This window comes from Sapajus apella, unplaced genomic scaffold (assembly GCF_009761245.1).
Source record: "Sapajus apella isolate SASKATOON/1434 unplaced genomic scaffold, GSC_monkey_1.0 scaffold5, whole genome shotgun sequence".
Lineage (NCBI taxonomy): Eukaryota > Metazoa > Chordata > Mammalia > Primates > Cebidae > Sapajus > Sapajus apella.
In genome coordinates this window covers 47,444,640-47,469,119 of record NW_022436945.1, presented here as the reverse complement: position 1 = coordinate 47,469,119, position 24,480 = coordinate 47,444,640, and the positions used below count along the sequence as shown (strand labels likewise).

At 34.7% G+C, this 24,480-nt stretch overlaps 1 protein-coding gene across 5 annotated transcripts in view; it reads right to left on the bottom strand.

The window, feature by feature from the left end:
* ADGRL3 (adhesion G protein-coupled receptor L3) overlaps positions 1-24,480 on the bottom strand; it is an 844,276-nt gene that overhangs the window by 251,437 nt on the left and 568,359 nt on the right. For all 5 annotated transcript variants that reach the window (XM_032272132.1, XM_032272140.1, XM_032272143.1 and 2 more), the window contains one exon: positions 3,439-3,519. In XM_032272132.1, coding sequence (XP_032128023.1) covers positions 3,439-3,519 — 81 coding nt within the window. The remainder of the gene's footprint in view (positions 1-3,438; positions 3,520-24,480) is intronic.

The following is a 24,480-nucleotide window of genomic DNA, read 5'->3' as shown; positions in this document are numbered from 1 at the left end:
TACCCAGAACTGGTAGCCTAGCCCCCAGGCTTTAGACCATCCCTGCCTTGACAGTGGGGTTTAAACCGGTGACCTGACCCTTTCAGCCCAGGAACCTGCCTTCATCATGCCATCCATGTTGCCCAGGCTGTTCATGACTGGGGGCATCTGTAGGCCTGTGCCAAGCTACCCTCAGCCTCCCAAACCTGGGCTTCCCTCCTGAGCTTGTCACTGCTCAAAGTTTCAGAGGGGGCCAAGGCGGTGGAGAAGGGCTGGTATGTCAGCACCACCCCAAGCACATGCACACTCAGTCAGGTTGCAACAGTACCCACACCCGGCTTCAACTTTGCTCTGAAATTGGAATGAGTACCAGGAGCAGGGAAAGGCCAGGGAGCAGGATCAGGCACTTCCAAGCTTGGAGTGGCAGCGGGGTCTTCCTGGGCCCCTGAGAGTTCAGGGATGGCTGGGTCTGGAGCTGCCACTAGGAAGTTAAAGCTGCACCCAGTGGTGCAGGGTTCCTGCCCCTTTAACTCGGTAGGGGGCACCTGTCCCCAGCCCCTATCAGCTCTGCAGAGCATGCAGCCCCAGCTGCACCTCCCCTGCTGCAGCCGGCATCCCCTCAGTGGCTGCTTCAGACAGGTCACCACCACCATCAGTTGGAACTACAAGTGTGAGCCACTGCACCTGGCCATTTATTGGCTTCAAAATCCCTTTATCAGTCACTTTTGTCTTGTTGATTTTACATTTATTTTACTTTTTATATGACTACCTATGGTAATTTATAAATTGTTCTAATTCCTCTTCTTTTATTCATGGTCCTTTGAAGTGTGGCTCCTCAATCAAGTGATATAAACTATTTCTGCTCTATTAAATTGAGTTTGCTTTGTGACTTGCTTTGGCTAATGGGACATCAAGGAACATGACAGCAACCTGCTGAATGATGAGAGAGGCATGTGGCCATCACCCCAGAGACATCAAGGCAATTTTCAAAAATGTGAGTGAGTCACTTCCTTTGCAAAACCATCCAGCCTGTTAACTATAAAACATTCAGCCCCAGCTAAGTCAGTAGACATTAACCAATTCTCAAAACTAGAATACACATTGCTTGTTTTAAGTCACTAAGTTTTGAAGTAGATCATTATACTGTCTTATCCATGACCTTAAAGTAGTACTCTCTCAAATCATATTGGGATCATGTATGAAGAACTGAATTCTATTGAAGTCACTAATTTGCATAAGTAGGACTCTATCTTTCAAGTTTGGTAGGAACATTCTACCAAGAATTAATGTGTCTAAGGCAATGCATTGATTTATAATTCCTATCTATTTCTCATGATGAGCAATTATGTCATAAGCATCTATCTCAGTCCATTTGTGCTGCTATAACAAAATACCTGAGACGGCGTAATTTACAAATAATAGAAATTTATTTTCTTGCAGTTCTGGAGGCTGAGAAGCCCATGGTTAGGGACTAGAAGATTTAGTGTCTGATGAGGGCTGCTCTCTGTTTTCAAGATGGTGCCTCCTGCTGCGTCCTCACAGTAGAGAAGGCATAAGAGCAAAAAAGAACCTATCTACTTTCCTCTAGCCCTTTTATAAGGCCATGAATCCATTCACTACAGCATTGCCCTCATGGCCTAATCACCTCCTAAAGGTCTACCTTTTAATACTAATACAGTTGCACTGAGGATTAACTTTCAGTATGAATTTTGGCAGGGATACATACATTCAAACCATAGCAGCATCCAAGAAGTTAATCAATATAGAAACCACAGAGGCATTTCTGCCCCTTTCCCTGTATCTATTCATTCAAATGTCATGTCTCTTCAAAACATTTATCAGATCCTCACATTGCCAGGGACACTCTCCTAATTTCCCCATCATCTTTTATCTGAACTGCTGAAAAGCCCCCTCTGCCAGTCTCTTCTCCAATCAGCTCATCACCTACACTAACACCAGAAATATGTTTTTCATATCTAGAACTGATAGTGTTATGATGTAACGTCCAACTGACATGGGGAAAAATAATTTAAAATATTTACTGTTTTTATCTGGGATAAAACAGACTCTTTGGTATGAGATACAGAATCCACCACAATCTGCCTTGCTACCTTCTGGAGTCTTCCCCTCTAGAACCGCTCCCCTTTTGCTGTGCATCCAGCACGCTTCCTTAAAAATCCTTCACATAGTTATGTTTTGTCTCATTTTTCTTCCTCTTCATGGGATTCGTGTATCATTTCTCCTCCCTTTTTCTCTAATAAAGCGCAGATGCATCCTTTAGGATCTAGGCTGTCACCTTCACTGTCAGTGTCTTAGAAATCATTTAATGAGTTTCCATGAACTGCAAAGCACAGACCAATGACTTGGGGAAAAATAACAAGTGTGCCACTCTGTGCCCTCAAGGAGCATACAGATAAGGGAAAGGAACATGCGTGCCACAAAATAAAACCCAATGTCTTAAGTGTTTAATAACTGAGGCAAGCACAGGGGGCATTTGGAAAACTGACATGTGCACATAGGTACACCCTATCACACAGTCAGGGAAAACTTAATAGGGAAACTAACACAAAGCAGGGCCTTAAAATGTTGGTGGAAACATTAATTAGACAAGAAGAGATAAGAAACTCCTAAGAGAGAAAATAGCCTTTACAGAAAACATGTTCATAAAAGTCAGTTTTATTTTATTAAGCAATGAATGCTGTTGAAAATATAAGAAAATATACAGCATTACTTAAAACCAAAAAGCCAACCTTGTAATATTTGCTATTTACAAAATTAAAAGGCATGTCCACATATCAGCTTTGAGAACTAAGAAACATTTTGAAAGTCACTGATAAATATTTATTTAAAAGCAGAAGGATTCAATTTATATTTGGATTATGAGATAGTAAATGTTACCTTTAATTTTTATTTTGTATGATTATTTACAAAAATCTCTAACTAAAACAGGTGGCATCAATTTAAAAATACATAATTTTAATATATATTTTTAAAACTAAATAATGTTAATACAAAAATGACTTAAAAAGAATAATAATAAAATATTATTTTAAGGGGAAAAAACCTGTCAATGTGACTTAGATTAATATACCTTAATGTAAAAAAAAAAAAAATAGGGTAGTAGAAAAATAGAGTCCCACTAAAAAAGTAATGGTTATCTGGTCATTTCTAAATCTAAATTGGTATTCAACTAGTCCTCCCCTAGTTGAATCTCTATAAATACTCATTTATTGAAGCCATTGTATTTTGATTTACAAACATTTCTTGGAGAAATATTTCACATTTTTGTTTATAAATGAGACTTGCCTTAGCTGCAGATTACTCACATACTTCATTTTACCCCTGCTTTTTGAACAGACACTGTACTACAACATACATGAGCACAACCATCTTTAATTTGATTCATTGCTTTCATCAAACAATGAGTAGTTACTTTTTCTTTACATAAAGAAAACTTACCTTTAACAGACGGTCTTTCTAGCTCAGAGTCAAGGTGAATTGGTGGAGAAATGTATGAAACTTGTCCATGATGTGTCTGCCCTGTGGACCCAAAAAAAATTTGATAAGAAGATATTGTGGGTGTGTCTTTCCCCTTTAAAAATTGTTTTTATGGTATCACATTATCTCACTCACTCCAAACTAAAATAGTAGGCTAAATTATAGAGTATAGACATATCTGCCCAAACATAAAAACAACGTGTCATCCAAATATCACTCAATTAAAGCAGTGCTTCTCTAGTAATCTAAATTGTTCCTTCTTCTTCTTCTTCTTTTTTTTTTTTTTTTGTTATTGTTTCATTACAAATTTGTTGTGGAGTGATAATGTTAAAAACACAATAAAAAAGAGTTATAAGGAAAAGTAAAAAAAAAAAATCAAAGAAAAGACATATAAAACAAAAGTCCTTATTTTTGGTTGTTAGATTAAATAAATATTATCTGGTCTATTTATTTACTGTAAGTATTTCTAAACTCTCTCAATATCTGCATCTACTTCAGTGCATCTCAGTAATAAACAGTCTGCAGACTGGCGCCCAATGTACAAATAACACTTTGAGAAACGTTTATCTAGCTCACTTTACAACTATGATTGATTTGTATTTTACCTTTTGAGATTCACCTCCACTACTTGAGTACAAAAGTATTCCTATCTGTATTTAATGAAAAAACAACTAACCACAATTAAACAGAAAGTAGCTGGATTAATTCTGTGTTCCTTGCAAAGCATTCTATTAGCCTATTAGCTAGCATATATATTTGTAATATACTTTCTGTCTTATGAGATGAAAGAGGTAAAGTTAATTTTAAGGCCAAGATACTGATTTGAAAAAGTGTTAGCTTAAATATAAAAGAATCATCTAATGCTCGAAGTAGCCATAGTTTGTATACTGATAATACGCAAATAGGATTTTGAGGCAAGGAAGCATAATTATAGAGTCAGTTCAATTTCTAAAGCTACTTTATATACAGAAGGTTTGAGTGGGAGTGGAGGACTCACTATTTTCTTTCTACAATGGGAATATGCAGTTGTATATTTTATACATTTACTATAGCAATTTACAGGGTTGTTAATCTCTTTTCCTAAACAAGGAAAGTTAATGATACATAGATTATGATAACAGTTGGAGTAACCTTCCCATTTCAAGTAATATTCAACTTGTAATAAACTCTGCTGATTCCTCTTATGAGGCACATTTCAAATAATTAATATGGCTCCCTGTTGATAGTAGCTGCCGTTGCTCCCAGCATTTTTCCAGCTAACAGCAGAGACAGTGGAGAGACTGTAATATACAGAATCCCTCATAATGGTAACTAAGAATATTGCACATTTACTGGCCATGTTTCAGTGGAACACTAAAAACATTATTATAAAAGGAATAAGACACCAATTGTGTACTGTTAGCAGTTCATGTTCAATACAGGTTATTAAGAAGTTCGGATAATCTTAATTATAAAACCACCTGTTTATGCAATATTTTGGTTACAAATACATTTCTATTTTTAAGGTCCTGTGCCATTACATATAGATTGGTTGGAAGCTTCATAGATCTTATAAATACAAAAAAAAAATCATTTACTTTATACTGGCTCAAAAATCTTAGCATATAGAATAATATTGATTTTCTGTTTAATACTGGAACATAGCTTTCATCACCTATGACAATAACCACAAAACACTCATACATACATAATTTCCTTTAATGTAACCACCATCACTATGTGCTTTGTTAATACATGCACATTTTAAAACCAAAGAATAGTGGCAATAGCAAAATGGGAGAGTAGATTGTTAATTAGTTTTGATTCTATTTACTCTAGGTAAAATGATACATTTGTGTGGAGATTATATATATACACACACATGCACACACCAGCAGACACACATACATCCATACATATATCTTAATAAAGCATAATTCACATATCATAAAAATCACCCATTTAAAGTATACAATTCAATAGTTTTTAATATATTCACAGTTGTACAGCCACCACCACAACCAATTTTAGAACATTTTAATCAAAACAAAAAACATTCTTAAGTTCATTAGCAGTTGCTCCTCATTTCCTCCCAAGCCATCTCAGCTGTAGGCAGCCATTAATCTACCTTTTGTCTCTGTAGATCTGGCTATTCTGGATTTTTCATATGAATGAAATTATAAAATGTATGTTTGTATATTTTGTGATCAGCTTCTTTCACTCACGTAACTTAAAAACACTCATCCATTGTTGTAGCACAAAGCAGTACTTCACTTCTTTTCCTAAATAATATTGCATTGCATAGTCATACTACATTTAATTTATCCATACATCAATTCATGAACATTTAGAATCACTTCCACTTCTTGACTATTGCCAGCAATGCTGTTTTGAGCCTTCGCGTTCAAATTTTTATGTGCATTTTTCTTGGATATATATTCATGAGTGGAATTACTGTGTCATATGGTAATGCTATGGGTAACCTTTGGAGAAACTGTCAGACTGATTTCCAAAGAGGTTGTGCTATCTTACTTTTCGATAACAGAATATAAAGGTCCCAATGACATGTAGATATTTTGAGATTTTATTTTTTTAAGGTGATAGTATAGTTAAGTCAGCATTGACCAGATTTTGATATGATTACTATTATGATGACTATAAAATCTGGGAGAGAAACAATCTCCATAAGTGAGTGTAGAAAGATAAGGCAAAGCATTTGAGCCAGAAATTATGTCCCATTGTGAGAGTTGAAGGAGAAAAATCATCTAATGAACAGAAAAACAATATAAAACAACTTGTGTTCTGAAATGAAAATGTGGACTATCCACTGTCAAGTATGCCAAATAAGTAAAAACTTCATGGATCTGCTCAGAAAAGCCCAGTGCTGTAGTAAAAATCCAAAGGCCATTTTGGATTCTGGAAAAGCCTTTACTTTTCTATCTTCAATCTCTTTTTCAACTTTCATTTAATTTCTATTTTACTAAGAAACCCTGTGCAATTTCTACTAAAGTTCAAATAGAAAAAGGACTTGACCAGCATTTGGTACAGGAAAAGGCTTTTCCCTCTTTCTGCTGTCAATACTTCCCCTTTACATCTGAGCATAGAATTCAATTTATAGAACCATGGAACTAGGACAGAGAAAGACATTTGATAGCTTATATTCCAGAATCCACATTTTAGAATGAGAAAACTGACATCTTGAGAAATTGCAGACTTTTTCAAAAGTCAAATCAAGGTGGTGGTTTTCAAGAGTGGTGTGAGAGGTTGGTTAGAAAGTGGATGCTGTAACCTAGCCTGTAGAAAACTGCCAGCAATCCTCATCCTTACCTCTCCAGCCTCCCTTAGAAAGGCATTATTTTCAAGATGTATGGGGCATAATCCTTCATGTGTGTTGAGACATTAAAAATACTGAGAGCTACTTATTTATGAAAATACAATTTTCCCCATAAGTCTAGGTTTACGATCTATAGGCAGTTTAGTTTAATGGGTAAGATTATGACCTCAGAAGCAGGACAGACTGCATTGCTACCCCGATTTTGCCACTTGTTAGTCATATAAACCAACTAGCTAAGTGACCATCAAGTTGCTTCACTTCTGTGTGGCTTAATTTTCTCATTTGTTTAATAAGGATTATAACAGCACTGACCTCATGGGGTGTTCTGAAGAATAGACGAATTTATACATAGGTAGTCATTAAAACAATGCTTAGTACACAGAAAAGCACGTAGTAATTTTTAGCTATTATTATCACTAGAAGTTCATTCTTTCATTCATTAATTCATCAGGCACAGGTGCCTTTCTAGGCAAACACCATAATAAATGAGAGTCAGTTCTCTTATGCAGAGCGAGACAAAAACAAGCAGTAAATATAATGAATACATGAATTATATCACATGTGCAAGATGCTTAGGGCAATGGGAGCAACTTAGGTTAAAGGGTATCTAGAGTGGGATCAGCAGCTAGCATCTAGAGTGGGATCAGCAACTAGCAATTTTAAATAGGGAGCTCAAGAAAAGCCTAATTTGATTTTCATGAACAGCACTTACAGAGTTTAAGAGATGGCAAGAGGTAATATCTGACTTTTATGAGAAACTCTAAAAGGATAAATGCATAGATAAAGGCTCAAACATAATTTTAAAAAGTAAGACTTACAGAAGTAAATATGCTGCTATCAGATGCTTTTTCCCTAACCCATTTATTACAAATTCTACACATATTCATAGAAATATTAATAATGTCATCACCGACCAATGGATAAAAGAAGGTATCAATAAACTAAGAAGATATGCAATTGGGAAAATAAACACAACTTTTTTCTTAAACCATAAAACCCCCATTGATTTCTACAGTTATACCATTTTTCAACTCAACTTTTCCCCATTTTCTATATACTGCTGTAAACACGTTTAATAGTTTATGGCCCTCCAGGCAGATTTCATGCTTTCTTTTTTGTTGTTGTTTGCCGTAAATTTTTCAACTGCTGATCATGATTATTTTGCTTTAGTGATATGACATTTCTGCTCTTTAAAGACAATAAAATGGATGCCACATCTTTTCTCCTGAGGTTTTTAAATAAAACTATTATTTTGCTTTTATAATGTTTTGGATGTTAGTAAGTTATATATATCTGCTCTACTACAATAATAACTCCATGTGGGGAACAGGGAACCCACACCATACTACATTTAAAAATGGCATGTGGAATTATTCTAAGTTTTTAAAACACCCTGAAAGTAGCTCTAATCCTCCAAAAAAAAAAAAAAAAAAAAAAAAAAAGGCCTGATTTCTTGTTGGAAATAATCTCTACTGCTGAAAAAAAGAAACCTAGACCAATGTGTTGTTTGTGCTGATGGAAAATTGGACATGCCTAGCATTATGACAGTTTGATTTTTTTTGTCTTCAAATCCCACTCTGACTATAACCATATGGCATTTATAAAGTCGGCTCTCAGGTGATGATGTAAACACCAATTGAAAGTCATGATCAAAGAAAAGCTGTGTAAAGTCAATTTGATACCTATCCTCTTATTCTGGTTACTTTTTTTCCCTCTTCATCCTAATAATCCTACACATTTGCAATGAATTTAGTAAAGTATGAGCTAGCAGAGAAACAACTACACGCTTGACTTATCCCAGACATAAAATCATTGATGGAGGTGCAAAGGTCATTGACGAGCTTCTCCCTAGTGGATATTACTTGCGGCACAGAAAACATAGAGTAATTTGAAGCAAACGTAACCAGTGTTTGTCTGTGTATTTCATTCAGCATCTGCTCCCGTTCTGTGGTTGTTATTAAGGATACCATATGAATAAGACAACACTATTCTTGTACTGAGAGATTTCAGTCTCAGTACAGGACTAAGCAATAACAGGAAAGTCTGATATGTACCTTGATAAGGGAGAGAGAGGAGAGCGCAACAGTGGCACCTAACTGAGGTAAGTGAAGTGAGGGACAAGTGGAACCTAGAGAAAGCTGAGATCTGAGGGAAGAGCAAGTACGAGTCCAGTGAAAGACTCTGGCAGTGTATGGGGGGCGGAAGGAACATTTTGAATGGATACCTACAGATCACAGGAGTGAGATAAATAAGGGACAGAGAACCACATGCCAAAAAGATGATTTAAAAAGAATTAAAACTTGGGGAGGCTGAGGAGGGTAGATCACGAAGTCAGGAGATGGAGACCATCCTGGCCAACATAGTGAAACCCCATCTCTACTAGAAATACAAAAATTAGCTGGGTGTGGTGGCCCACACCTGTAATCCCAGCTACTCAGGAGGCTGAGGCAGGAGAATCACTTGAATCAGGGAGAAAGAGGTTGCAGTGATCCAAGATCCCGCCATTGCACTCCAGCCTGGTAATACAGCGGGGACTCCATCTCAAAAAGGAAAAAAAAAAAAAAGAATTAAAACTTCAGAGATGTACTAATGAAAGAAGAAAATAAAAGTACAAGCTTATTACCCAGCTTTAACAATCAATTTGGGGCTATATTGTTTCATCTCCTTCTTCCCATGCTGCTTTCCCCCTCCCAGAATATTCTGAAGCATATCCAGGACATATAATTTCATTTGTAAATTATTCGAGACTCATTTGTAAAATATACAGGGCTTCTTAATACCATTATGATACCTAAAAATTAAGAAAATGCATTTTGGAAATGAATTTAGTATGAAATTCAATACAGTAATTGTTATGAAGAAATCAATTAATCTGAAAGAGATGAAAATCTTTTGGCCTGCAGAATATCACCTTGGTCCTAGTATTGAAACTGCATTGCCATGAGAAATGCTTTATATTTATGATAAATTTCAAGTACTCACAGATACAGCGGGAAATTTATTTTATAAAACCATAAAAATGCTTTTCTTTCTTTCATTCACTAGAAAAATAGGCTTGGTTAAATGACAAGTGTTAATTTTGAAAGCACCATTAACAAAATATATTTCATTAAGTCTCAAAAATCTATTGTAGCAACCATTACTACAAAAAAATTAAAAGAAAGAAAATTTTAAAAAATCAGAGCAATTAATTTTTGCAAAGATTGAGCAAAATAATGCCTCAACACAATTAATGACAAAAGAGAAAAAATGTGAATGAGCTTTCATTAATTCCCTCATTACTAATTTATTAATTTGGACTATGTGTAATATGTGCCTACTATGTGATTGATATCAAGTACTGAAAATAAGCTGGTGAACTCTTAACTCTTGGAACTTATAATCAAATATATAAAATTATAGATTTCGATTGAGAAATCAATTTGCTAAAGGAAAGGGAGCGCAAAGAATATGTTTGTGACTCATAGTAGGTGTTTTAAAAGGTTTATTTTTATTATTTCTTGTGTATAAGAAAGACAAAAATAATCTTGATAACTGAGAAGTAAAATCTCTTTGGCCTGACTCAGGAAAGACTGGTAGAGGAACAAACAAAAAAGCAGACACTGTGACTATGCAAGACAAAATTATTTGTCACATTTATACTCCCAATTCTCTTGTGCTATTTGAAAATATCATTAGTCATATTATACAGCACTTTTGAAAAAAGAGAGAAAAAGATGGGCCATTTTCTGTGATATTTTATTTATGCCAAAATTTACAAAAAGAGCATAGTTTATGAATTTCTTGAATCTGTATTTTTACTTATAAATCAATTCATTCTATCAAAGCTTGACATCAAAAGAAGATACCAATTATTTAACCCTTTTCAACATGCAGCCCAAATATCACATTCCAAGAAAACAAAAATGATGAGGTTCGCTCTATACTCAATTCTGTTATGAAAATTTATTTAATATTTATGATTTTGTATGCTCCAGGAATTATATATTAAATAGAAAAATACTAATAGCAAGTGTGTGCAATATAATTTATATATTTATGTATATTACAATATCTTTTGTTTATATATAAACACACACACACACACACACACACACACACACACACACACCCCTTGGCTACCCACAAATTACTATAGAATTTCTAAAACATTTTAACATTTGTTATAATTTTAAAGACAATGAAACCAAAACATCGTTTCACTTTTCTAACCTGCCTTTGTTGGAAGACTGACCTAAATGAAACCATTCAGCGATGACTAAATGGGATAAATCAGATATAAAACTCCTTGAGTGTTGGAAGCATGAACTGCAGCTCATATGTGTTCTCTCTCATTCTAGGACCTGCTAGAATGTCTGAGACATCGTAAAAGCTCAGTGCATTTCTGGTGAAAACACACATGAATGACAAAAGAAAGGCAAATGATAAAATTACTACATCTCAAATCATAAACAAGAGAAACATTGAAATTCTGGGGAAATTTCAAAAATTACAACACATTCACACTGCAACTATTTGTGTTTGAGAAATGTTGCAAATTTGATGGCAATGTTAACTCTCAATCTACCCGTTTTCTGGCAGAAAATATTCATGGAGTTCTTGAAAAGGTCTCTACCAAATGAAGGATATAACAATTCACCAAATAGTGATTTTAACCCAATGCCCTTATGTAAAGTAGATATTTAAACATACTTTCTTATATACTTTCCTCTGTTTTATTTTTCCAAAATAATGTAATTATTAGATAGACGGCAATTGTATCATTATAAGTAAACTATAATATGAAAAACTTGGATTAATTGGCACCATATTTCTATTATGCATCTATTTAACAGAACTGAACATAGTTGCTGCTATAAAGAAAATATTGAAATTATGTGTTTAAGATAAAGGGTTATCGTGCTGGAAAAATGATATTGGCATTATTTCAAAGGAGAACTAGCAGGAGAGAATTTGCCTCTAGAACCACAGAAGCTAACAACAAGAATAAAACTATAAACCAGGGAAGTCACAACAAAGAGGTTTGTTCCCTAGAGGACACAGGCAGGAAGCTAGCCTGCTGTGCTTATGTTTTTAAAGTTCTGCTTTAAAGCCTATCTTAGCATGCTAAGAAAAACATAATGTGGTAAATTTTCTTTTCCTCCCTGCTGATAGATCAGAAAACATTCAGTAGCACTAACTCAAAAAACAGAATAAGAAAGCGTGTTAAAAGCACAGGAAACAAAGTTCATAGGTGGATTGCAACAAAATGCTAATCCCTCACCCCAAATCCCTCCCCACAAGGAAGTCTCTAAGATACAAAATGCAGCAGCCTGAATTTGATTGAATAAATGTTATTAAAGATGAAGTGAGACAATGTAGATCTCAAAGTAAAAGCTATTCATCATGTATTACTCTCAAATAATGGCCAATAGGCATTCTTCCTATCAGCTCTTCAGTCAGTAGGCCTTAAAGAAGGCAGATCTATAAGGGAATTAGCATGAGGTCTTTCAATACCAGAGTCATAGAAAACTAAGTGTAGCTCAACTTAGTTCAGAGAAGAGTGAAAACATTTTAATATATCCATTATGGGCCCAGTGTTCAAAGAAGTTCTTTACACATATAATGATATGGTTAAGCAAAATAATGAAGAATCAGAGGAGGAGGTTTTTAGCAGAATATATATAAAGGTTTGTGTGTCCAATTAACTGTTCTTATAAAGAAAATGGACAAGGAGACTCTTATTTTCCTTATAATTAGTCCAGAATCTTCCCTTACTTTTCATCAATCCAAGTGATCTGTGAGAGAATCTGTCAAGAAAGGCCCAGCAGGACTTGACAGCGTATTAGTTAGTTGATTGAGATCAATACATGCCCCCAAAGACCTGAATGCAGAAAGTTCCTTGCAAAGGTATTGAATGAATAGGTTTACAAAAATGAGATCAGAATGACCCAGTATAAAGAGACCAAATTGGCACATAAAGAAATTAAAAAAAATATGGCTATTCTCCCAGGATCCTGACAGTGAATTTTACCACCTAATTCTTTCAAGATAATTTAAAATATATCATTGTATAGAATAAAACTGCCTGTAGTGAAATTCTGACAACTCCCCTCTGTGTGCTAAAATGCTGTCACCCGAGAAGTTTGAATTCTTTGTGCAAATTGTTCATTTTTGACAGATTTTATTCTACTTTTATGTTTGCAGTATTAATAAAAGGAATTTGGAAAAGTTAAAATTTAGCTTTACACTCAAAGAATAGGAAGCATTATTAGCATAATTTGGAGGTACTAGGCATTTATATTATAGTTGCCTATAAAAAGTAAAAATTGTCATAGAAGTGAAATATTTATAAAGTAACAGTATAGAGTTTGACTGATTTTAAGATACATATATTAGACTCCAGTAGAAATATCATTTCATAGTTAATGCCATATTATTTAATAGTTTTATATTTTCTTAGTATTTCTAAAATGGACATCCCATTTCATTATTTCAATTTAATATAAGATTAAATGAGCCATTTGGTTCCTATTATATGTCCATTTTGGTTTCCTCTACTATATTAAAAAAATCATGATATTTCAAGGTAACGATTACTAAAGCAAAGAAAGAGAGAGTGAATGAGTGAGATGTCACAGTGAAAGACGAATAGAGTTCTGTGTCATAGATGAATAGAGCTTTCTCTCATATCACAGATTCCAAGATTAAATATTTAGAAAATTTATGTATTAAATCAGACATGTTTACCTAATAACATGTTCCATCTAATGCTTGTTAAAATTCTAGAGAACACTTGAAATGGGGAAAGGTGGAAGAGTTGACTTTAATAGAATATAAAAATTCATAGTTTAGAATTTCAATATCAATGTCAAACAATACCTTTGACTCTTCCATAAAACAAGGCTCAAATACTTTTTCACATAATTCCTGCATGAAAAATCAAGCATAATCAATTTCAGACAATTTACTTTATGCTTAAACAAAAACAAACAAACAAACAAAAAACCTTTGTCCATTTAAATGTTCACTAGGCTGTGTACTATCATTGGGGAGTTTTCATAGTTTTTGTTTAATTTGAATGTTTTAAAGATTCTCACTGACACCACTAGTGAATGGAAAGGAAATCCTGTATATTACAGCCTTATTTTTTTCCTTTAAGGAAACAGCATCTGATAGTATATTAGGTTGCCTCATGTGGGATTAGAAGTGGTAATTCTTATTCATGAAGGATTTTTCTTTTAAAAATAATATTTTGGGGAAACAAGCAAAGCAGCAATAAAAAAGACACCAAGGACATCTTTATAAAAAACAAAATATCTCTACTAGAGTAGATTTAGAAGATTTTTTTACTGTGTCATAAAATTACATGTCTAATGCATCCCTTGTTTCCAGATACCATATACCATTCAATATTAATCCTGCTCAGTTAAAGTAGTGTGGAAGGGCTTACCCTCTCCAGTACCTCTCAAATCGGAGTGGTGAATCGATTACCCAGGTTTGGCCATTCAGAGGGTTTTATCAAGTATGTCAGAAAGCCCAATCAGATTATTCCCTAATGACCGGTGAGCAGTGCTCACAGAGAGAAAGAACACTCCTTCTACAAGAACATGAGGTCTATAAAAAATACAGGTTTGAAGATGCCTGTGGTCATCTTGTTGATATCTGGAAAAAAAAAAATCTGAAAAAGGAGCCAATCACAGAAGCAAGCAGCATGATAGTGATGGTGTGAGACAAAAGCTTTATAGCAGAAAATGAACTTTTTAGTTCTGAAACAAGCCTCACTATTTGAAAGTCCAGTTACCTGAGAGATTACATTCCTTATTTTAGTTTTGGTAAATTTGAGTTAGGTTTTCTCACCTTGAAACAAAAGCAACTTGACTGACATTGTGTGTGCAAACGTGCATATGTGTCTTGGAAGCAGAAATATTTTCTTCATTTAATAAGTTCATCAGTTCTTTTTCTTTGGCCATTCAAAAGATTACTTACATGGTTTCAATTCAACTAATTCAGCCACATATAATTCAATGGACACATCTTAATATATTGCTTTGAGAATGAGAATATTCAGAGGGCTAGTATACGATCATTTCAAAATTATTCATTATCAGTGCTCTTCAAGTGCTCATTAGGTAGCAATAAAGGGGAGAAAACTTAGAAATTTCAGACAGAAATGCCTGCAAATAAAAAATAAACATGGTATATCACATGCTAGTGGGAAACACTCGTGTATATTTTATATATATTCAGAGAATATGAAATTACTAAGGGATTAAAAAGCATATTCATTACTGAAAAATTATTTCAAAATCCAAAATGTTTGAGGTACTGTTGTGTCTTGATAACATATTTTAGGGACATTAGGCATAAGTGAAGACCCTTAACAAATCCTACTGTAAACAACTTATATTATGGAATGCTGAACTTATTGTATACTCGTTTGGTATAAAAAGAGCAATTGATGCCTTATACTATGAGGCATCACAATAGCCCTCATTTTTTTTCTTTATGTATTTCATTGCTAAGTGATTTAAAATGCCACAGTCCAAAGTTCTGCTTGTGATAAGAAACTATGATTTCAAAGAAGCAATGCTGATTATTTCAATTTATTCTACTACAAAACATTTTATCTTCTTGACGTGAATGTGAGAGTCTATTTTTTAAAAACAGGTTGAATCAATAGAGTTTAAATCCACTCTTAATTTAATTAAAAGTCTCTTTCACATCATGCCATATACGAATCATTGTTTCTTAACATTTTACATCAGGTGATGAGCTGTCTTCAAATAGCCATGATGTTCAAACAATTGTTCATAGAAACGTTATTAATATCTAAAGAAAAATATCACATAAACCTACCAAAAGCCATTATCCATAGCTTCCACTTTTGTGATGGCTTTAGCAAGATGGCTTTACCAAGTGCTAATCACTAACCTTATTTCTAAGAAAAGCATATTCTCAACTAGATTCTCAACAGAAGAGCCACGATGTTTTCACTCACAGGTGTAAGCCAGAAAAGCAATGTTGAATACTATTGTGCTGAATCATTTGCCACTGAACATTTGAGGAGATGCTCTGCTTAGGCAGATATGCAGCTAGTAGACCTTCTCAATGATCTTTTCGACTTGATCAAATTGCAGTTAACTGTGTAGACAGCAGACTTGTTTATATAAACCAAATATAAAGATCAATACTGAAACTGGCTGAAGAAGTTACAAAAACGCCACTTGTCCTAGCTGCTATAAAGTGTATTTTAGAGTAAAAAAATAAATTGTAATTCTAGAACATTGTCATCACATCATCTTGACAATATTGTATACAAAGAGGGATCATTTTCATGAAAATCCTTTTAGAAGTATGCCTGATGCCTAATTGATTCTGATACTAAGAAGGCTCTAGAGTAATTTAGTCTAAAACTACCTGTTCAGGATAACCCATTAAAAGAAACTTAATTATTAGAAAATGACCAAAAATTTCTGAACAAATATCTTCAGTTATTTTCTAGAATAATTCTAGGAGAGCTTCCCTATCAAAACAACTTGCTAGACATTAACTTTTTTAAGACAACATTTGCATTAACATTATTGAAAGTATTCTTATCTAAATGCAACTCTGCTTTTTATCAAGAGACAGTTGACCTACAAGAAGACAGTGGTAGACTAGAATGAATCCTCTACAATAGGCTCATGAAAATAATTAGCTAATGGGTTGTGCCAAGTTTTCTCAGTGTTCAAAGTGTCAATGCTCCAAAACAGCAGTCATTCCTCCTAAATTTCATGATGATAACTCAGATTCTGTCTCAACTGTATTTATTAGGAGCAACTTTAAAATATTACATATGTATCTATCCATAGTTATAGTTGTATATCTATGTCTATGTATCTCATATATATAATATACACATACATTATTTTTCCTGTTTCTGTTTTATTTCTTTCCTTATTGTTACAGATGGTTAAGAAGGTTTCTTTTTGCTAGCTCTTACAAGGCTGAGCCAAAATAAGTTTCACTAACTCTAATCAAAGTCACAGGTCCCAGTACATAAGAGGTTCAATGGTAAGGCAGTATAGTGCCATAGCATTGAATACAGGTTCTAGGGATGCAAGGCCTGTGTACTAATTCCAGTTACATAACTTATGAACTCTGTGGCCTGGATATATGAATCTCTTAGCTTCAGTTTCTTCATCTATAAAAAGCAAATAATCCTTTTTCATAGGATAATGGTGAGGATTTTTTTTTAAATCATACATATGAAGCAGAGTGCTTTTCACATAAGCACCCACATGTTGAACTATTGTCATCACCGTTATCTGTATCATCGCTAGCTCACAGTTGCTGCCTCTAAGAAAAACAAGACAATATCAGTATGGTTAATCAAATCCCTCCCAAGACACAGGGTACTTAAGCTTGGTGAATAAGAAGCAGGTATTTTAAGATCGTATTGTTGCCTGAGGGTCAAAGCACTATCTTTAACTGAGACACAATGAGCAAGTTGGCTAGCTTCTTGGGGTTCTGTGTCCCTATCTGTAATGTAGGGCTATTGATAGGTATTTCATAGAATAGGGGTCAGCAAACTGTGGTCTGCAGACAAAAGCTCGCCATGGCCTGAGTATGTGCGATCTGTCATATAAGAATGTTTCCTCTATTTTTGAAAGTTTAGAATAAAAAAAAATATAGATGTAGTTATAGAAAGAAAAAGAGGAGGAAGAGCAGTATCAGCAGCAGAAGTACTTCCAGCACTAGTAGCAATAGGGATTATATATAGCCTGCAAAACCTAAAATATTGACTGTCTGGTCTTTCACAGAATAAGTTTGATAGTTCCTGTCACACAACTATTGTGAATAGCAAAGAAACTCATATGTGAAATATACTAAGCAGGTAACCTGGCATAATTGTTGTTATTGGTCTTGCTACTAAACTTATCATCATTCCTCTAAAAAGCATAGTAAAGGATGCACCATAAAAAAATTATTCTCGGACCACCTTTAAATTGCTGATATGAATCTATCTATCTACTATCTATCTATCTATCTATCTACCTACCATTGTATAAGTATACAATATATTGTGTGTATATATATATATTGCATATATACAATATATAACATTATAAATTATAATATATATGTATATATAAAATATCCTAAACTCATTAGAAAGAGCCTTCTGAAAAGAGTTCTAGCTAGGCGCTGTGACTCACTCCTATAATACCAGTATTTTGGGAGGCTGAGGCTGGTAGATCACTTGAGTCAGGATTTCAAGACCAGCCTAGCCAACATGGAGAAACCCCGTTTCTACTAAAAACACAAAAAACTAGCCAGGCAGAGTGGCAGGTGCCTGCAATCCTAGCTACTAAGGAGGCTAAGGCAGGAGAATCCCTCAAACCCAGGAGGCAGAGGTTGTGGTGAGCCAAGATCGCGCCACTGCGCTCCAGCCTGGGTGATAGAGTGAGACTCCATATCAAAAATAAATAAATAAATAAATGAGTTCTACTTTCCTTGGTTCAAGAAATACCTTAAATATGGCAGAGAAAGATGTACAATATTATCTTTACCAAGAATTATTTGGCAAAAACTGTTTAGATGATTTTGTTTCATCCATCTGCATTTAATGGGAGTCAGTCTTACAACAAAGATTTCCATTTCAGAAGCATATATGTATGTAAATGTAGACACACACACAGATAAACACACACATATACAGAGAGGATAGAATCATTGGTATTACTTTATGTGTTCCTATCATGTGCTCAATTTTATAACAAGCAACAGTCACATACTAGACTCAGAAATGTATTTTTAATGGGATTTAATGTGATTTTTACCTCTGAGAAGTTTTTAAAGCTAGAAATTGTTGCTTGTTATACCTTGCTATTTTATTACTAATAAGTACAACACAAGACAATGGTGTAAGAGTTAGAAGAAATTGTTTCAGAAAATGCATGCTACTGAATTTGCCCAGAAGGTGCAAAGGTGGAAATGAAACAGAATTGCATAATAAAAATCAAGACACCTTTCCTAAATATCATTATATGATCCTGGCCCTTCTATTTGCCAAAAGTTCTAGAAGGCCATGCCTTTTCATATTATAGAGGGGTGTGATCCAGCGATTTTCATAAAGTCACAAAGCCCACAAGAAGTTGTTAGATATAGTGAACCCCAAGTTTCTCTTCAAAGATTCAATATGTCAGTATGTTCAGCTGTCTTATTCTTTCATTCTCTATTTTAAAGTTTAACTTCCTTGTAGTTTCAGTAAACAACTTTCTTCACCGCTTCTAGCCAGTAGTTCATAACTGTTCCCCCCAACCCCTCTCTGTCCTGACTCATCCTGGTCACCTGCTCAAGTCGCCTGCTCTAGTCACCTTCTTTGACCTAGGTCACCCCTGGCTACCTGCTCTGACCTGCCTGTAACAGTCCTTCCTGCCAAACCACAGACCCTGGCACTTCAGCTCAGACCCTGCTCTCTTTAAAATAGCCAATTGGGATTAGTCTAGCTTGTGCTGTCTAGCCCTAACCAATAGGGGAACAACACAGCAGTAGGGGCGACCCCATCAGGCATAAATATCTCTTTTCCTCCCTCGTCCAAATGTGCACTTGCCATTTGTGAGCCACACCCTTCTATAGAAGTAAATTGCCTTACTGAAGAAATTTATATTAGAGTGCTACATCTTTTGTGGCATCAAAAATTCTATTTATAACAAGGTGATTGTGAAAATAGAACAGCTAACAAGAATGACAATACATTAATTATTTAACATTAATAATTTGACATTAATTATTTAACATGAATAATGACATAGATACTGATACACAAGTTTAACATGAAGGAGAAAATTAACCCATCCATTAAGAACTGAGAATTCAGTGACATGATAGTGAAACTTAATCTAGAAAAGAATATGTATTGTGGGGTTGTTTTCGCTAGTAGCATCAATATTTGGAATAAACACGCAGGTTTTTTTGGTTCATCATTTGGCTTATGTAAAAAATAAAGTGTTATAAAAGGTAACATGAAAATGAGGATGAGGATAATGGTCACACTGATGATATTTATTGAATATTTAATTCTGCTAAACTTTCTGTTAACTATTTTATAATCTCACTTTCTATCCTCACACAAATCAATGAGGTAGTTGCTATAGTTCTTTTTACTTTACTAGAGAGGAAACCAAGCCTCATAGTAAATTATGTTTTATTTTTTCCTCATACTCTGCCTCAAATTTTTGTTAAGTTTGGAGAAAATAGGATCCCCAAATTAACACCAAGGATCCTTTAGAAACACCCATTTGTAGGGTACTTAATTCCAATATTGGTCTAAAATTAAACAACTGATACTTTGAAACATTACTCTTCATACATAATAAAATGTGAATATCCTTCCAAGATATCAGAGTTGTAACCAAAACTCTGAATTTTGTATGTTTTAATTTACCTTGCTTAAATTCTCTGTAGACGCAAAGCTTTTAAAGAGCTGAAAGAAAATCTCTAATTTCATTTGACTTGGCCTTGTAAGGATAAAAGCCAAGGGCTTCTGAGAAATCTCTTCAGTTCTTTGGAGAAGTAAGGGGGTGCTATGCTTGAGAAGCAAGGACAAAGGCAACTTAACAGAACAGGAAAGAAAGAGAAGGTTGTGAATGCTGAACTTGAGAAGTGCTAAAGATAAGGGGAAAAGAACCCCACCACAAAATCACATGGTTCAATCACCAAAACCCCAAACATAGCAGGGGTACTAACCGCTCCATGCTGAAATACTTCTTTGTATTTTTGGTATTCTTTTGTATTTTGTTTTCTTTTGAAATTTTATATCTGTTCTTTTACAATTAGATTCATTAATATGTAAACAATTCTAAAGAAAATTTCAAGTTCATATCAGGTAAGTAATCAACAATTACTTACAAAAATTTGAACGACAGCAAATACCAAAAAAGAGAGCCTATCCCGTGTTAGCATGAAAAAACTCAAGCAAAAGAGTAAAGCCGTTTTCAAAGCTATGATATATTTTATCATGTATTATTAGAAAAGGCATTTCTTCTTTTATGAAGTCATCAACAAATACTTATTGAATCCACATAATATATACAGCCAGTGATTCTCTAACCCTATCCCCTCAGAATCTACCTTCAGGGCATTGTCAAATTTCATAAGAGCTCTGACTTCAGTTTCTGATTTGATCCTTTTATCTTTGATTTAGAGAGACCCAGCTTTTTAAGTTTTCACCAAGACTTATTATAGTAAAGAGGCACAGACATTGATGACAGAAAGGAGTCTAACAGATATGTTGGGGTGGAAAAAAAGCTGAGTCTCCCTGTGAAGGAATTATGATGAAGATTCAAAATTATTAAGGCCTAGATCCTTCCCTAAGAGACCTCATTCTAATTGAGACAGCAGAGAGGTGGCAGCATGTGCAGAGGGTCATTTGCATATCACAGGACAGGGACTGCAAGCAATGTATTGTGTTGGGATGCAAACTACAATGTATAAGAAGTAGGACATGGGCTGGGTGTGGTGGCTCAAGCTTGTAATCCCAGCACTTTGGGAGGCTGAGGCGGGCAGATCACGAGGCCAGGAGTTCGCGACAAGCTTGGCCAACATGGTGAAACCTTGTCTCTACTAAAAATACAAAATTAGCTGGGCGTGGTGGCAGGTGCCTGTAATCCCAGCTACTCAGGAGGCTGAGGCAGGAGAATTGCTTGAACCTGGGAGGCGGAGGCTGCAGTGAGCTGACATCACGCCAATGCACTCCAGCCTGGGTGACAGAGCTAGACTCCATCTCAAAAACAAAAATAAAAAATAAATATAAAAAAAGTAGGATATGAAGCAAGATATGCAAACAGGAATCAGATTATGCTTGTATTTGCCAACATGGTTGACGAATAATCTGGGGAAGTGAAATGAAAAATGTCTCATTTTATTTTTTAAGTTTAGTAGCTGCTTTGAGTTTCTCAATAAACCACACATACTTCTGCACAACAGTGAAAGTCCCCAAGAACAGCTGAAAATATTCATTTGCAGATGGTAGTTGATAAGCTGGAAAAGTGACTCATTTTTTTATGTATATATTTTTTATTTCACAACTTGTATAATATATGTACTCTCTAGACACAGTTAAATGGAAATGAGTTCAAATGATTTGCTCAAAATCACATATGAACCAAAAAGAATAAAATGCAAGAATCCTAATCAGTAGTTGCTGTCTAATCATTCTTGGTGTGTTCTTCTTAAATTTAGGTTGAGACCCACACAGTAGCTCACACCTGTGATTCTAGCACTTTGGGAGGATCACTTGAGGCCAGGAGTTCAAGAACAGCATAGCAACATGTCGAGCCTCTACAAATAAAAAAAGTATCTGGGTATAGTGGATTTGCCTGTAGTCCTAGTAATTTAGGAGGCTGACATGGGAGAATTGTTTAAACCAAGGAGTTCAAGGTTGCAGTGAGCTATGGTCATGCTACTGTACTCCAGCTTGGGCAACAGAGCTAGACCCCATCTCTAAAAAGTAAATACATAAATTTAGGTTGAGCACAAAACTGATTTTTTTTCCATTTTTTAGAGAAAAGTTATTACATTCTACTTGATAGGCAGAAAGATCCTATGAATAGCTCTTCAATTTCTCAGTAGCCTCACATAAAATTATTCACATAAGTGCATTTATTGTATAGGAATTTTCTGAACTGCTTAGGCATGAAAAGAGGTTAAGAGATAAGAAATTACTCATGTAGAAGTAATTGTGAAAGCAATGACAATAAATAACTTTCTTTAAAATAATTTACAGTTAAGATCAATGCTCAAAATGGTCGTTAGTTCACAAGCAAACATAACAGAAAACTGAAGGAGCCCCCACCTAGTGGTTTATCTCATTTAGGCTTAAAACTTACAAATGAGCTAGTGCCTCTTACAACACTACTACCCTATTCTTTTAAGTCAGTCAATCATCACCAAGTACATTTTGAGTTCCTCTTCATGAAGAATATCTCCACAGGCAAGTGAAGAATCACTTGTCTTTGTTTTCCAGGAATCTCAATAACAGGAAGTTTTTGTTTCAAATGGGAAGAAACAGACAACTAGAAATGAATCATGGCTATACAGATTAGCATTATTTCTTCAAACAAATTCACAGAAAAATATCACTCATTATTTAACAAGAGACAGGTGTTTTCTTCTCAGATTAACTTGTTTAAAAAAAACAACTGATGTGGTATTTTCAGAAAGTATTACAAGCAGAATTTCCTTTCTCTTTTGAATATATTAGTAAAAGACATCACAAAGGCATAAGCTACTACAGTGAAAAAATTCTAAAGATAACGTGTTGTAACAATTCATCCACTTATGTCCTTACCTTGTGAGAACAAAGTGACCACCAGGCTAATGCTTAGGTGACAATGACTTGTTTTCTCTCCACTGGTAAATGAAACGATAAGTAGAGGAAATGGCTAAATGCATTTGTTTGAATATTATCAATGAAACTACTTCACATTTTAAAAACTCTTTACCGACAAAAATAAGTATGATCTACCTGGTTCTCTCAAGAGCAATATAAACTTAGCCACTGTGACTGTGTCTGTGCAGTTAGTTATGACATCATGCAAATGGCACCTAGCACTTTTTTATCTAACAGATTTCTAATGAGTCAATGTACTGGTCATTACTATTAGAGATTTATTCTACCTTTTCCAGATTTTTAAAAAATCGATATTTTACTTAAATTAATATTTTTCTTTTCTGAAATTAAATATGTAGAGTACATTCACATTCATTGTATAGATTCAGGTAAATTATAACTACACATTTGTTTTTGCTATGATCATATGTTAAGATCATATTTCTCAAGATAAGTTTCATCAAGTCTATTTAAAAAAGCAGTAGGGAGTTAAAAAAATAAACTATACTATATAATTTGTTGTTTGCATTTTGGAAATATCCAGTAGCTGTCTGGAGAGCAGATTGAAAGCGGGAATGAGAATGGGGAGGGGTATATTGAGAACAGAGGCTGGGGGTCAAATTAGTTGTTGCAAAAGACAAGTAATGTTGGGATCCCGACATGGTTTGTCTGTGTTCCCACCCAAATGTCATCTTGAATTGTAATTCTCACAATTCCCACATGTTGTGGGAATGACTCAGTGGGAGGTAACTGAATCCTAGTGCGGGTACTTCTCGTGCTGTTCTTGTGATAGTGAATAAGTCTCATGAAATCTGATGGTTTTATAAAGAGGAGTTTCCTTGCACAAACACTCTTTCTTTGCCTGCCACCATCCAAGTAAGAGGTGAATTGCTTTTCCCTGCCTTCCTCCATGACTTGGAGCCCTCCGCAGCCATGTGGAACTGTGAGTCCAATAAACTTTTATTTGTAAAGTACCAGTCTTGGGTATGTATTTATCAACAGTGTGAGGATAGAGTAATACAGTAAATTGGTGCCATTAGAGTGGGGCATTACTGAAAAGATGTGGAAGCAACCTTGGAACTGGGTAAAAGGCAGAGGTTAGAACAATTTGGAGGGCTCAGAAAAAAAGATTTACAAATGTGGGAAAGTTTGGAACTTCCTAGAGAACTGTTGAATGGCTTTAACAAAAATGCTGATAGTGATAAGAACAATAAACTCCAGGTTAATGTGGTCTCAGAAGGAGATGAGGAACTTTCTGGGGACTAGAGCAAAGATAACTCTTGCTATTCTTTTTTTTTTTTTTTTTTTTTTTTTTTTTTTTTTTTTTTTTTTG